At 39.8% G+C, this 14787-nt stretch overlaps 1 protein-coding gene across 1 annotated transcript in view; it reads left to right on the top strand.

Moving 5' to 3' along the window:
• Positions 1-14787, top strand: part of LOC122557884 (uncharacterized) — a 67139-nt gene that overhangs the window by 41776 nt on the left and 10576 nt on the right. Inside the window, exons 14-19 of the mRNA XM_043706061.2 lie at positions 3506-3602; positions 4303-4426; positions 5995-6187; positions 7997-8112; positions 10149-10228; positions 12710-12789. Coding sequence (XP_043561996.2) covers positions 3506-3602; positions 4303-4426; positions 5995-6187; positions 7997-8112; positions 10149-10228; positions 12710-12789 — 690 coding nt within the window. The remainder of the gene's footprint in view (positions 1-3505; positions 3603-4302; positions 4427-5994; positions 6188-7996; positions 8113-10148; positions 10229-12709; positions 12790-14787) is intronic.

Genomic DNA, 14787 nt, shown 5'->3' with positions numbered 1-14787 from the left:
CACAATAGGCTTGGCAGTATTTGTGGAGACAGAAGTAGAGTTAACATTTCAAGTCCAACACAATTCTGCTATGGAACTGAAGAGAGATAAAAATGTGATGTGTTTATCCTGTTGAAAAAGGGAGAGTGGGAGGATCAGGTAGAGAAAAAAAAAGAAAGGAGAGTTTAGAGTTTGGGAAAGATTAAATGACAAAGTTGTTATGGAATAAAAGGCAAGAGGAGTGGTAATGCTTGTATAAAGGTAATGAATCATTTGTCGAGAATGAGTGCTAATGGCAGAATAAAGTACAACTCTGAAAGCAAGGACATGAAAACAAGATCCAGAATACTTGGCAAATACTACACAAATCAAAGTGTGGAACAGAAGTTGTAGAGTTCAGTATTGAGTCCAGCAGGGAGTAAAGTGCCCAATTGAAAGATGAGGTGCTGTTCTTCAAACTTGTGCTGGGCTTAGGATCATAGAATCATTCAGTACAGAATTCATTGGAAGATTGCAGTGGGCAAGGAACAAAGTAGTGAAATAACATGACAAGCAACTGGAAGGTCGGGTATGCTTGTAGACTGAGTAGAGGTGTTTTGGAAAATAGTCACCCAGTTTGTGTTTTGCCATTGTAAATGTAGAGGATTGCATTTTTTATTAATTCATGGGATGTGTGCAACACTGGTTGAAATAGCATTTATCATCCATTGCTTATTGCCCTGAATGGAGTGGCTTGCCATTTCAAAAGGCAGTTATGAGTCAACCACATTGCTGTAGATCTGGAGTCACATGTAGGCCAGACTGGATAAGGATGTCAGATTTCCTTCTCAGAGGACATTAGTGAACCAGATCTATTTTTAGTGACAAACAACAGTGGTCATCACAAAGCTAGTTTTTAATTTCAGATTTTTATAACCATTTGAGATTTGAAGCCATGGCCCTAGAACACAAGTATGGGACTCTGTCTTGCTAGTCTAGTGATATTTACTACACCACAGTGAGCCATGAAAACACTAAACTAAATTGAAAGAGGTACTGCTTGACTGGGAAGGAGTGTTTAGGCCGTGGAGTGTGAGGATGGAGGAAGTAAAAAGGCAGGTGTTATACCTACTATGCTTACATGGAAGGGGACGAAGAGTTGAGAAAACTTGTCAAAAGTATTGAAGTGAGAATGGTCCCTTTGAAATACTAACAATGGAGGCAGATGGGGGAAATGTTTGGTGGTGTCATCATTCTGGAAGTGGTAGGAATGGTAAAGGATGACCTTTGAATGTGGAGGATGGTGAGGTGAAAAATAAAGATAAGGGGAACCCTATTCTAGGAGGAAAGGGAAGAAGTGAGGGCAGGAGTCCAGCAGACATGCTGGATATGATTCTGAGCTACGTTGACTACACTACAGGGGACTCCTTGGTTAAGGAAAAGGGAAGACATGACAGAATGCTGTTGTGGAAAATAGCATCAACAGAACAGAGGCAATAGAGATGAAGAAACTGGGATAATAAGATGGAAAACTTGGAGAAATCAGGATGTGAGGAATTTTAGGACTTGTGGGATGTGGTACACTAATAATGAATATAGTTAATAGCCTAACCCCAGAAATGGAACTTGATTAATCAAGGAAGGGAAAGGCAGTGTCAGAGATGGACTGTGCGAATGTGAAAGAAGGGTACAAATTGTAAAGAAAACTGCTGAACATTTTCAGTTCTGGACAAAAGCAGGAAGGAGCACCAATACACTGACTAACGTACTCGAAAAAAGTGAGGAGAAAGTGAGGTCTGCAGATGCTGGAGATCAGAGATGGAAATGTGTTGCTGGAAAAGCGCAGCAGGTCAGGCAGCATCTAGGGAACAGGAGAATCGACGTTTCGGGCATTAGCCCTTCTTCAGGAATGAGGAAAGTTGGTCCAGCAGGCTAAGATAAAAGAACCAACTTTCCTCATTCCTGAAGAAGGGCTAATGCCCGAAACGTCGATTCTCCTGTTCCCTAGATGCTGCCTGACCTGCTGCGCTTTTCCAGCAACACATTTCCATACTAGAAAAAAGTGTTGGGTTAAAGGATCTGAGTTGGATTGGAACAAGAAATGTTCCTCACTTCCCATGAAAAGACAGGCCAAGCGAGGTCCCATTCAGTTATCCATAGCAATGTTTATTTGGACAGAGTGAGACGTACAGTCATAGAGATGTCCAGCACAGAAACAGACCCTTCATCCAACTCGTCCATGCTGACCAGATATCCTAAAGTAATCTAGTCCCATTTGTCAGTACTTGGCACATATCTCTCTAAATCCTTCCTATTCATATACCCATCCAGATACCTTTTAAATGTTGTCTTTGTACCAGCCTGCACCACTTCCTCTGACAGCTCATTCCATACATGCACCACCCTCTGCATGAAAAAGTTGCCCCTTAGGTCCCTTTTTAAATTTTTCTCCTCTCACCTAAACCTATGCCCTCTAGTTCTGGACTCCCCAGCCGAGGGAAAAGACCTTGTCTGTTACCCTATCCATGTCCCTCATGATTTTATAAACCTCTATAAGGTCACCCCTCAGACTTTGATGCTCCAGGGAAAACAACCCCAGCCTATTCAGCCTCTCCCAATAGTTCAAATCCTGGCAACATCCTTGTAAATCTTTGCTGAACCCTTTCAAGGTTCACAACATTCTTTCCATAGGGAGACCAGAATTGCACACAATATTCCAAAAGTGGCCTAACCAATGTCCTACACAGCTGCAACATGATCTCCTAACTCAATACTCTGACCAACAAAGGAAAGCATTCAAAACGCCTTCCTCACTATCCTAGTCTGCAACTCCACTTTCAAGGAACTATGAACTGCACTCCAAGGTCTCTTTGTCCAGCAACCCCGCCCCCGCAGGACCTTTCCATTAAGTGTATAAGTCCTACTCTGATTTGCCTTTCCAAAATGTGGCATGTCATATTTTATCTAAATTAAACTCCATCTGCCACTCCTCAGCCCATTTGCCCATCTGATCAAGATCCAAGTTGAGGGGAAATTGTTCAATAGGAAATCAAGCTTAGCCAGGTGGTTGAAGATGATGGCAGATAGGGACTATATGGTCCTCCATTGAAGGAAGAACCTGAGTGCTGTTGGAACACTTTCAAGGGGTGGAACTCTAGAGAAAGATTGGAAATTCATTCTGCAGAAGAAGCAGTTAGAATCAGGGAACTGGATATTGTTGAAATTACATCAGATGTTTGAAGAATCATGAATATAGATGGGAAGACTAGAGAGAGAAAGAAAAACAGGATAGGTTCAATGAGTCAGGAACAGACTGAAATGATGGGTTGATCAGGACAGTTCCGGATAAGAATATTGCACATAATATAACATACTGTGAACTCAGTGCTGTATTCTGATTGATTGGTGTCATAACACTAATTTAGGAATATCAGAGCATTGTAACACAAGTAGACCATTCAGCTCAGCAAGCCTTCTCATCATTTACTTGGATCATGGTTGGTCATCTATCTCAATGCTCATTACTGTTTTTTTTTAATGTTGACAGATTTGCCTGCCACAGGGTCTACACTTGGAATATTAAAAACATCAGAAGTAACCAAGAGTGATTTTGCAAAGTCAGCCTTGGAGTCTGTACTGACTGGGTAAATTATGCCTTTCAACTAACTATTTTCACTGAAAATGTTCCATGAAAGTGATTTATGCTGGGATGCAATCCCTAGTGATGCATGTCCTGTAGTTTCTCCTAAGAGTGGATACTTTTCTGTTGTAAACCTAGACCGTAAGTCATAACAGGATACTTTCCAACAGTTTCTAATACAGATGAGCTTAAGTCTCAGCTGCAGAAGAGTCTTCGGGTTTCAGGAAAGCTGCCATTGCAGCCAGTATGACAGAAGGGGCTTTAATACACAGCAACATTGCTTAAATTTAGTTAATATTCTTCTAGGTCAGAAGAATACTTAAGTGACCTGGTCTGAAAGCCTGTTCTTAGAGTTGACTTCTCAAGTATCAGAAGAAAACCAGCAAAATATCAAAGATTGAGTATTATTACAAAAAGAGCATCTGGTCGAGCTTGGCACAACTAGTCATTTGGTTGAAATCACTGTAAAAGTACTTGCCATTTAATTGCTACTTACTTACCTCTTGTCTTCAACCTATATGATTTCTCACATTCTCTAAACCTTTTTGCTTTGACTGATCAATTTAGAAAAACATCCTTTACTTGCTGTGTGCCATACAAAGAAAATAAAAGGAAAATCAAATGAAACTGACAGTGAGACTTTCGGGATATAAAGCTCCCATTTTCTTATTGATGGAACTGTTTAATTTTTTATTTTATCTTAGTACTTGTGGAGCAAAGTTTGAAATGGTGCTATCAGGAGATAAGGAGGATTCTTCTATGCTGAAGGTGTTGCTTTTCCGCAAACAGCAAGGTGTGATTGCCGAAGGGGAGATAAAATTGCCAGAGGTAGCATTGCTGTTATTCTATTGATTATTTTAAAAATTTTATCTAATTTTTCTTGTGAATTGTGTACCTTACATTCTATCTGGTCATGACACCTGTTCTTCCAAGACTGTAGGCTTTTGAGCTGGGAACTGTCCAAGGAATGTAAATTTCTTCTGACAGTTTCCGCTTTTTCTCCTGTATCTTACCTACTTTATGACATGGTTCACCTCTGGATGAAGCAGGGATCAAACCTTCACACATCTAAAGTGTTATATCAGCAGAGCTGTCATCAAGTCTGTCTGGCACCCTTTTGAATGAGAGTAAAGTGCATTGCAAAAGGATCTGAAATGTGGGGACACAATCTTGGGGATGGTCTTGCATTTCGGTACGACAACAAGCATTCCCCCTCAACATCAGCCCTAGACGTAAGTCACAATCAGTTGGCATTTAAGTTGTAATCTAAGTTAATTCATTTTTAAAGGAACATTGTGAATCATGTGAAAATAATTACACTATTTCAACTATTTTTCACTAATACACATTGATTTCCAAGTATGAAGCAGGCAGCTTTTAGTGACACAGTATTCCTCTGAGTTACTACAGTGATTTATTTAGTTTCAGTGCAAATAGATAGTCAAAATATTGGCATTTATTTACACTCCCTGTCAATTTGCTTGTCTTTTGGGTGAATTTGTGTTCTTGTTGGAAAATAGGTCTATGGACATTGGTTGGCCTTTCAGTTACATCACCTAAATGCACATGAGTAAACCTAGACAATGAGTGTCTCAGGCCATTTGAACCATGGAACTTCCACACCTACTCGTTCCCTAACACACTATTGGAAAGGTATAGGATCAGGAGCAGGAAGATGAGTTGATTTTCTTCTCATTAATTAAAGAGTGTTGAGACCAACTGTAGAACCAAACTGCTATCTGGCCAAGATCAGATTGTACGGATTGATATTAAAGCCTGGAAAATTCATGGTAGCGTATTGAAAATGCAATTCTTTAAATCTGTTTCTTGGATTTATATGTAGTCTTAAACAATTGGGATTTTTGGCTGCAGTTCTTCTAATTTAAATGAATTTAAAGAATTTCAGCACAGTTATGAATAATTGTAAAACTTTAGGATAAAAGTCAATGTAGATTTGCGGTCTCACTCAAACCTGTTGGATGCCATAAATGTTAATTTGCACAATAGAAGGTGAGCCAAAGAAATGTTACCCTGGCAGAGATGGAGCATCTAACCAATATTGTAACTGGTCTTGGCATGCTGATCCAAATTTAAGGGATTCTGTTTGCTACTGCCGGTCCATGCTGAAGTGAGAACAATTTAAGGGATTTTGGAAAGAAAGCATTTAATCTATGTTGTACTTGATTAACTTAGAAGAATTTCTTGGGTAAATATGAATGTAACTTTATGCCATTCAGTATTGGTGCCTCAAGGCAGAAAGTCAAACAATGTTCTACTTTCCAGCACTGGTATCCCTCAACTTGCCAAGCAGAACATAAGTTGGAGTAAATAAATAAATTCAAATATAATTGTCCCCAATTAGAGAGGTTGATCTCTCTGCCTTGACTTTTTCTCAGGATCTACAGATGGGACAAAAACATAGGAGTAATATCGAAATTCAACTTTTTACTCCTAAATCTTCACGATTAGTAGCGAGAACCATCGCGGCCCTATGCATCAGCCTCCACTTAGAGGAGATGGAGGAGTTCATGTGGAAGGATCAGTCCACTGAAGCTTGGAGTCTAGAGGAGTTGGTCTTGGATGCTACAGGTGAAACCACTTATTAAAAATAACTTGAAGTAAAAGTAAAACAAAACTCCCAATGGCTATTAGGCACTATTCATTCCCCATCATTTTAACTCTTGGTGTCTAGACCATCAGCTGCTGCACATGGGGCCTCAAGTATTTGAATGTCTAGATCTGATGTAATAATTTGGACTCTGCTAATTTAGTTTCAAAATGTGTGAACCATTTAGGATTGGGGTCAGAAGAGCCCGAGCTAAGTTACGTTGTTTTAAGATTTCCTTGTGATTTGCCAGACCTGTCTCCTGCAGGCTTTGGATGATAGTCATCATTTAATGGGGCTGGATATTTAAATGGGGCTTGAGAGTAAAAATTGCTCAGGTTTTCCACTGGCACTATGATAAGAACCTTTTTAGTCTAAATCCTGCAAAATCGTAAATAACATTCCAATAAAAGTTAACTGCAATGGCGCAGGTTCTGGGAATGGGCCAGACCTACACAACGTACAACAACAGAGAGAGTGCCTCCTCACACTTGATGGCCAGGTTTTTACCCGTAGTGGAGAGGGAGCAGTGCTCCCAAAAGCCCAATTTTGCGTCACCTTGGCGATATGCTCCTCCCAAGTTTTAGTGCATGCCCGCCCCCTCTGAACCTTATTGCGAGCTCCTTCAGGTAATCTGTCCTGACAGTAAGGTGGATGAAGGATCGATCAGCCCAGATCCCAAAGAACATGGCTTCACTTTTGCCTCGATTTACCTTGGCTCCCAAGACCAGTTAAATTGGTTGGACATGCTCATGAATCTGCACGTTGACAGTTGGTCTGAGCGGAAAACTGCAATGTTATCCATATACAGGGAGTCTTTGACCTACAGAACCTCTCAGACTTGCATCCATCCTGATGGACTTGGCAAAAAGCTCCATATATCACACAAACAAGGCAGGAGAGAGTGGGCAGCCCTGCCTGACTCTGCTCTTATCGGGAAGCTTTCTGATTCCCACCCATTAATTGAAATTGCACCAATGATAGTGCACAGCAGTCAGATCCAATTATAGATTCCCTACTCAAAGCCCATTTTGGAGAGCATGTCCCACATGCAGCTGTGCTATATTCTGTCAAAGGTCTTCTCCTGATCCAGGTTGATGAGGTATACGTCCACTCCGTGTCCTGCACATAGCTGATCAGATCCATGAGAAGTGGAAGGCTCTCAGTGATTGTCCTGCCAGGTACAGCACAGATTTAGTTGGGGTGAATCACTGATCCCAGAGCTGACCTGACCTGATTAATGAGTACCTTAGTTAGAATTTTGCAGTCTGCAGCTGATGTTCCTGCCCCCAATTGCTTTTGAGTGCTGAAAGGGCTGTTTGTATTTGGTGAGTTGAGGATCCTGATATCCTCCCCAGGAACATTGTGCTGATACTCATTCAGTCATTCTGTTGTTAAACATTCTGGAGCTAAACTTGACAATTAGCAATGAAAATAAGTGAAGAAGTTATAACAAACAAAATTTACATTGGTGTGTAGCATTCTGATTCGTGACTCTTAGTAGTGGATCCTTCCATTTTAGAAATTAATTGGTTTTAAAATGCATGAATGCTTCTGTAAATCACAAGGATCATTTTGAATTAACAGCTCAATGTGAAACAGACAAATGCTGGTGCAGTCTGACTGAGTTCCATTGTACCCATGTATTTCACATGCCAAGATCCTAATTTCAATCACATGACTAAGAGGAAAGTCTAAATATGTGCCCAAGTATGGAGACACCTCAGAATGGTGGCATGGGCAATCTAATCAATCAAAAAAAGACTCTAACTTCTATGTTATTCTTTGAACAGGGATAGACTTGAAGGAAACTAGTCAAGTTGAGCTTGAAAATTGCGTCAAAAAACCTGAGCTAAGAGAATGCTGCACTTCTGCAATGTCCTGGGTATCCTCTTCTCATGAAAAATCAGTAAGTGCCATACAAAGCTGGAAAGAAAGAGAACATTTTTAAAATAGGATATTAGAGACTTCTATCTGTGGCTGTCCAGTGATCTGTATTGACAGGTGCTTATGTGTAGTTGTTCACTAAGAATTGGACTGGTCTTGACTGTCATGCACTTTGAGCCAAGACCCAGTCTCTTACTATATATTAGTATCAAAATATAAATTACCCAAGTCCTCAATTATATTCAAACTTTTGTTTACTCCAGTAAAAGCAAAGTAATGCAGATGCTGGTGAGCTGAAATAAAACCAAGTTCTGGAGAAACATAGCCTGTGGAAAGAGAAACAGTAAAGTTAACATTTCGAGTCTGTTATGACTCTTCTTCAGGATTAAATGGCTGGGAAAGTGGTGGGTTTTATGCAGTGGAGAAAGGGGAGGGGAGCAAGTGGGATAGATGATTAAAAAGTGCTCCTGAACAGAAGATAAATGAAATATAGGTGAATGGTAGGTCTTAATAGCAGGAAAAAAGATCTCTGCTGACAGCAAAACCATACAAACAAGATACATGGTGGGGGGGTATGAAAAATATTATGAAAACTGGGACAGAGTTTGGTCTGAACTTGTTGAACTTAGTCTTTAGTCCTGAAGGCTGTAAAGTGTCTAATTGGAAATTGTCTGGATCCTGTGTTAGACTTTGCTGAAACACCACAGCAGGCCCAGGACAGAAACATTAGCATGACAATTAACCTTTGTTCTGAAATGGCAAAAGATGGAAAGGTCTGTGTCATGCTTGAGGACAACAGCAGACATGTTGTGGAAAGTGTCTGTATTTTGTCTCACTACTATAGACTATATGGGGTGGCAAGGTGGTTCAATGGTTATTAGCACTGCTGCCTCACAGCTCAAGGGACCCAGATTCAATTCCAGCCTCGGGTGACTGTGTGGAGTTTGCACATTTTCCCTGTGTCTGCATGGGTTTCCTCCAGGTAGTCTGGTTTCCTCCCATAGTCCAAAGCTATGCAGGTTAGGTGGGCCCACCATGCTAAATTGCTCATTGTGTCTAGGGATGTGCAGGCAAGCTGGATTTTCCATGGGGAAATGCAGGATTACAGGGATAGGGTGGGGGAGGTGAGGGTAGGTCTGGGTGGAATGCTCTTCGGAGGGTCAGTGTGGACTTGATGGGCTGCTTCCACATTGTAGGCATGCTGTGAATCTATATTGAGAGGGTTTCAAATAAGTTACTGCTTCACCTGAAAGATGAATTTGGGACCTTAGTCAATGAGGAGAGAGGAGGTAAAGGGGCAAGTACAATAGCATAGGAAGATACCCTTAGGGAGTGAAGATGTTTTTGGTGGTGGAATGTAGCATCACTGGAATAGATGTGTAACAGGGATGTTCGTGATATGTATTTATTTTTCTTCAACAGAGAAATCAACTGAGAAATTTGAGTACTTGAGAATGGGCGGCACGGTGGCACAGTGGTTAGCACTGCTGCCTCACAGCGCCTGAGACCCGGGTTCAATTCCCGCCTCAGGCGACTGACTGTGTGGAGTTTGCACGTTCTCCCCGTGTCTGCGTGGGTTTCCTCCGGGTGCTCCGGTTTCCTCCCACAGTCCAAAAGATGTGCAGGGTCAGGTGAATTGGCCATGCTAAATTGCCCGTAGTGTTAGGTAAGGGGTAAATGTAGGGGTATGGGTGGGTTTCGCTTCGGCGGGTCGGTGTGGACTTGTTGGGCCGAAGGGCCTGTTTCTACACTGTAATGTAATCTAATCTAATCTAATCTAAATTGGTGGAGAAAGCCCCCTCAGCTGTTTCTGACCTATTTCCCATGCTTCTGCCCTCACTACTTCTTCTCCTTTCCATGACAATAATAGTGTCCACCTTTTGTCCTCTCTTTCCACTCCAAAAGCCTTTGAATTCAGAGGATCATCCATCAGGATGCCACCACCAATCGGTCGCAGAAGATGTAACACTTGTCCCTATACCTCTTCCTTCCTCACTGCTTTAGTTTAATATGTAGCACTATGAAGTTAATCTATGATATTTTCCTCCCTGTTTTCAGGGTTTAGTTCCTGAGGAAGAAGTGCAGCTCTTGATAGAAGAGCACAATCTCCAGCTCGCCCAATTGCAGGAAATGCATGAGTGAGTATGTGTAGCTAACTACAATAGAGGATTATAATTCTCACATTAATGAATTTAATGCAAAATACAACTGCAACCATCTTACTTTGTTCTAGGTATGACTCCAACCATCAGAGAGCTTTCCCCAATTCCCTTTAGCTCCAGTTTGCTAGGGCCCCTTGATGGCATATTTAGTCAAATGCTAACTTGATGTCAAGAGCAGATACTCTCACTTTATTTCTCAAATTCAGCTCTTATGTCCATATTTGGACCAAATCTGTAATGAAGTCAGGAATTGAGTGGTCCTGCCGTTGTTAATTAGCAGGTTAATTGCTGTTTGACACCACCATCAAAGTCTCTTTCCATCAGTTTGCTGATGATAAAGAGGAGACCAATGGGTTGGATTTGACCTTCGGTTTGTGGACAGGATGCAGTTGCGCAACTGTCCACACTGTCAGATAGTTTCTAATGTCATCGTTGTACAGGAACAGCTTGGCCAGGGGAATGTGCAGTAAATAGAATTGGCTAAAGACTGACATCTCTGATGCTGAGACCTGAGGAAGAGGCCAAGATGAATCATTCACTTGGCACTTCTGACTGAAGTGCTTGTTAGCTTATTCTCATTGAAGATATATTTCACCCTAGTTATGAATTTGAAAGAGTGGCAACAGTTCTAAGTAAAATGATTTGGGACAGATAAAAGTGTATAATATGTTGCTGCAGTTTGGGAATTTGGATTTTAAAGTAGTAGTAGAAGAGATGTGTGGTTTCAGTACTGTGAAGATAGGTTTTAAAAAGTCAGAGAGTAATTTAGAACAGTGATTAAAGACAGAATTTCCAAGATGTCACTTAATTTAAGTAGCTGGTAGGATGCCTGTGAAGGTAATTGATCAAGTGTTTACAAAGTTCAACTTTTATGACATACAAAGAAAACAGACATTTTTTTAGTTCAGTTCAGGAGCAGATTTCAGTGCAAATCAGTTTCATCCTAGTCGAAAGAATGTTTGTTTTTGAAGTCTTAAAAAGCTGTTTCAGCAATGTGAGTTGTGAGAATCTTAGATTTTAGGGTGTCATAGCTGGAAAGGAGTCTCTAGGCCATCAGAATTGAATAGACATCTGGGTCCTCAGAACTGGATGAACTATCCAAACTTGAAACAGCCAATGAAATAAGAAATTAAGGAAAGAAATGAGAGTGACTCTTCACTTGAGTATCTTTAAAGAAAATTGCTAGGAAAAAAGTACTCAAATTTTATTTTGCTGCTCAAGTTAAGATCTTTCTAAACTATCTTAGTTCTGTTTGCGTCTTTTTTTATTTTATGTAATAAGCTTATATTCTTTTGATTAAAAATGTCATTAGTAACCTATGTGAATATGTTCAGTCATTACAATATTCAACTACAAAAAACTAAACTTATGATTTATCAAGCCACGTTTCACTCTTGAATCCGACCTGTCCAGTATTACTATCAGTTGGGATCATACAACAGTGTCTCCTTAATTGTGCATCTGGCACAAATTCAACAATTCTTATTGGATAAGGTATCAGGCAAGGGAATTTCAGAAATGGAAATGTCACATGAGGAGAAGGGGACTCTCCTGCTACAGGAATTCCAACATATTATCAGAGTTATGCTTTTACTAATTTCAGTCATCTTGGTACTTCGAGAACCGGTTCTGAAACCAGATGGTCCTACGTTCCAGACTAATCAAATTTTCTTCAAGATTGAAATTCAATATTCCCAGTTGTGTCTAAATTCAATTTTGTCTGACCTTGATGCAAATTGTTCCATGAATATAACATTTTGAGTGCATACTTGAAAAGAACATATTCTTCATCCACTGGAAAAAATAAAGTACCCACTGTAAAATGGCTTTGAATCTGGATAAATCCACCTTTTTGACTAGAATCTCAAAGATAGACTTCATTATTCAAAGGCCACTTGCATACCCAGATTCTTATCGCAGTCAGAGATTCCATAACCATCTTCCACCTCAAAGATTTAGACAAATTTAAATAACAGTCAGTTTTTCTATCTCTTCTACTAGTTGCTATGAAATGCTTTGATAGGTGATGAGTTTTTTGATGAGATAGGTGATGATATATTTGTGTATACAAAGGCTTTTGGTGAGTACTACAAGGATGTCCTTAAATCTTGTTTCACCAAAGGTTTGATCAACCCCTTAATATCTGCTTCATTGATTCAGTGATCATTTTTGTCTGACTATATTTCTGCAAAGAACCTTATTGTGTTTTTCTATTATAAATATGTAAAAGGATGTTGTTTTCAGATTGAGAAGCTTTCTATTAATATAAAATATACTTGTGTATTTTAACTTACTACTAACTTAATGGCCAACAAGGCGAGGAATTAACATCACAAAGAAAATAGCAATGCATGTTCTGAAGTCAAAGGCAAACACAAATATACACATATAAAATATCCAGACTAGAAACAATTTGGGTGAACTCAATCTCATTGCTACTTTGCTATGAAATTTCAGGAAGCAGTTGTGGAACCTTCTAGAGTCACTAAGATCAAACACTACAACAAACAGTGTTCTCCATCAGACTTCCATATCAGGTAGGCAGAGTGTATGTTAATGTGTTTGTATATATGCATTTTTGTGTGTTAATTTCCATGTTAGAGAGCTATCATTTCAGAATAATGGAATATTTCCCCCATTTATGATTGGTGTGCATCAATGATTGACAGTTGTGTGTACTTTTGATTTTATTTTGACCTTTGCTGTAGTCTGCAATATCACAAAATTTGTATGGTGCATTGATAATATTTTCCGAGCAAACCATCAAAAGTGGAGGCCCCTAAAGGCTTGGCCTGCTACTGTTATGTACAATAAGAGATGGAGTCATAAGGCATGCAAATGTCCAAGTTTTAGACCCAGTATGGGTGAATTAGCTGGACTCATTTCGGTAGGTGTTGAGGCATTTCCGTTGACTTGTATTTATATAGACTTGGGGGACACAGCATCATGAGGCCATTAATCTCCACTTTTCAAACTATACTTCCCAATTTATTGCTGCCTCGGTTCAGTCATTCTTCATTCTCTAATGATTTGTCTCTGAGGATGTTATTATTGCACTCATTTCAAAAGGTTGCGTTTTTCAACCCTACACCAAGGTTTAAATGCATTATCTGAACTGACCTTGGTGAAATACTGAGGGAATAATGATGGAGCCAGTACCTTTGGATGGGATGTTGAATCAACATTCTAGCTGGGAATTTCCAGAGGCACTAAGGGTGAGGCTGAAGGTGGAGATTGGAGGTTTGGGGGCAGGGGGATATACTGCTTTGGCAGGCACTGGAATCTGGACTTGCATTTTGCCGATGCTACTGAATAAAGTAGCTAAATAAGTTTGGCTCAACAGGAACTATATTATGTCAGAGAGGTTTTGTACTTCTGAGTGGTTTGCTAGGCCATTTCAGGGCTAGTTAAGATTCAACCAAATTGTTGTTTGTTTGGTGTAGTTTATTTTTATTATTCATTCGTGAGATAAAGGCTTACTGATCAGGCTAGCATTTATTATCCATCCCTAATTGCCCAGAGAGCAGTTAAAAGTCAACACATTACTATAGGTCTGGAGTCACATGGATGCCAGATAATGTAAGGATGGCAGTTTCCTTTCCTAAAGGACATAAGTGAACCAGATGAGTTTTACCCGGCAATTAATAGTGGATTCATGGTCATCATTAGACTCTTTTAATTCCAGATTTATTTTATTGAATTCAAATTCTGCCATCTGCTGTGATGAGATTCAAACTCAGGTCCCCAGAACATTACCTTAGTCTCTGATTTAACAGTACAGCGATAATACCAATTGGACTTGGCCTCCCCTGATAAAGTCCATATTTAGAGAGAAATTTTTAATTTATATAAGAAAACATATCCCACTGTAAAAAAAAGTGTTGACTCTTCCATGGCAAGTAAAATCAAGGGCTGAATTTTATCAGAAGTCAGCTGGATCATTTTTGATGAATTTCATTCAGAGTTTCTCTCTCTGACCCTAGCATGTTTTCTCGCACTCTTTTTCCGAACTCGCCTCATTACCTACGTACCATATAGGGCAACAGTAGACTGCAAGTGCTTGACTGGGTGTATGACTGGGTTTTAAAGATTATGCCAGCGCTAGGAATCCTGGGAGGTCCTGACGTTATGGAGAGTCAGAGGATGCAATGAATGGAGTGCCTTTCGTGAAAACAGGACGCTGCAAAATTCTTTGCAGCCCTTTATGTATTTTTGAAGTTAATGTAAGAACAATCTTAGTATTTGTGCAAAACAAAGTGATAATGACCAGATACTCTATCCTTTATATTAATACAGTTTTAAAGATCATCCTAAACATAGTCAACTTTAGATCTTGAAATTTCCCAATTTTCAATCTTGAATTGAATTGGATTCATACAATAATCAGTGTGCAAAGTAGTTCTCTGGTCATAATACACCCAACAGTAAATAAACAATTCAATCCTTAAAATCTCATTCTTGCCAGTTGAAAATTTGGCAACAACTCCTCTATGTCCTCCTTTATGGCCATATATTTTTGTAAATACATAATCACA

The sequence above is a fragment of the Chiloscyllium plagiosum genome, unplaced genomic scaffold (genome assembly GCF_037043375.1).
Source record: "Chiloscyllium plagiosum isolate Xiang-an unplaced genomic scaffold, Cpla_swu_hap1 HiC_scaffold_18, whole genome shotgun sequence".
NCBI classification, from domain to species: domain Eukaryota; kingdom Metazoa; phylum Chordata; class Chondrichthyes; order Orectolobiformes; family Hemiscylliidae; genus Chiloscyllium; species Chiloscyllium plagiosum.
This window is presented reverse-complemented; position numbering and strand designations above follow the sequence as displayed.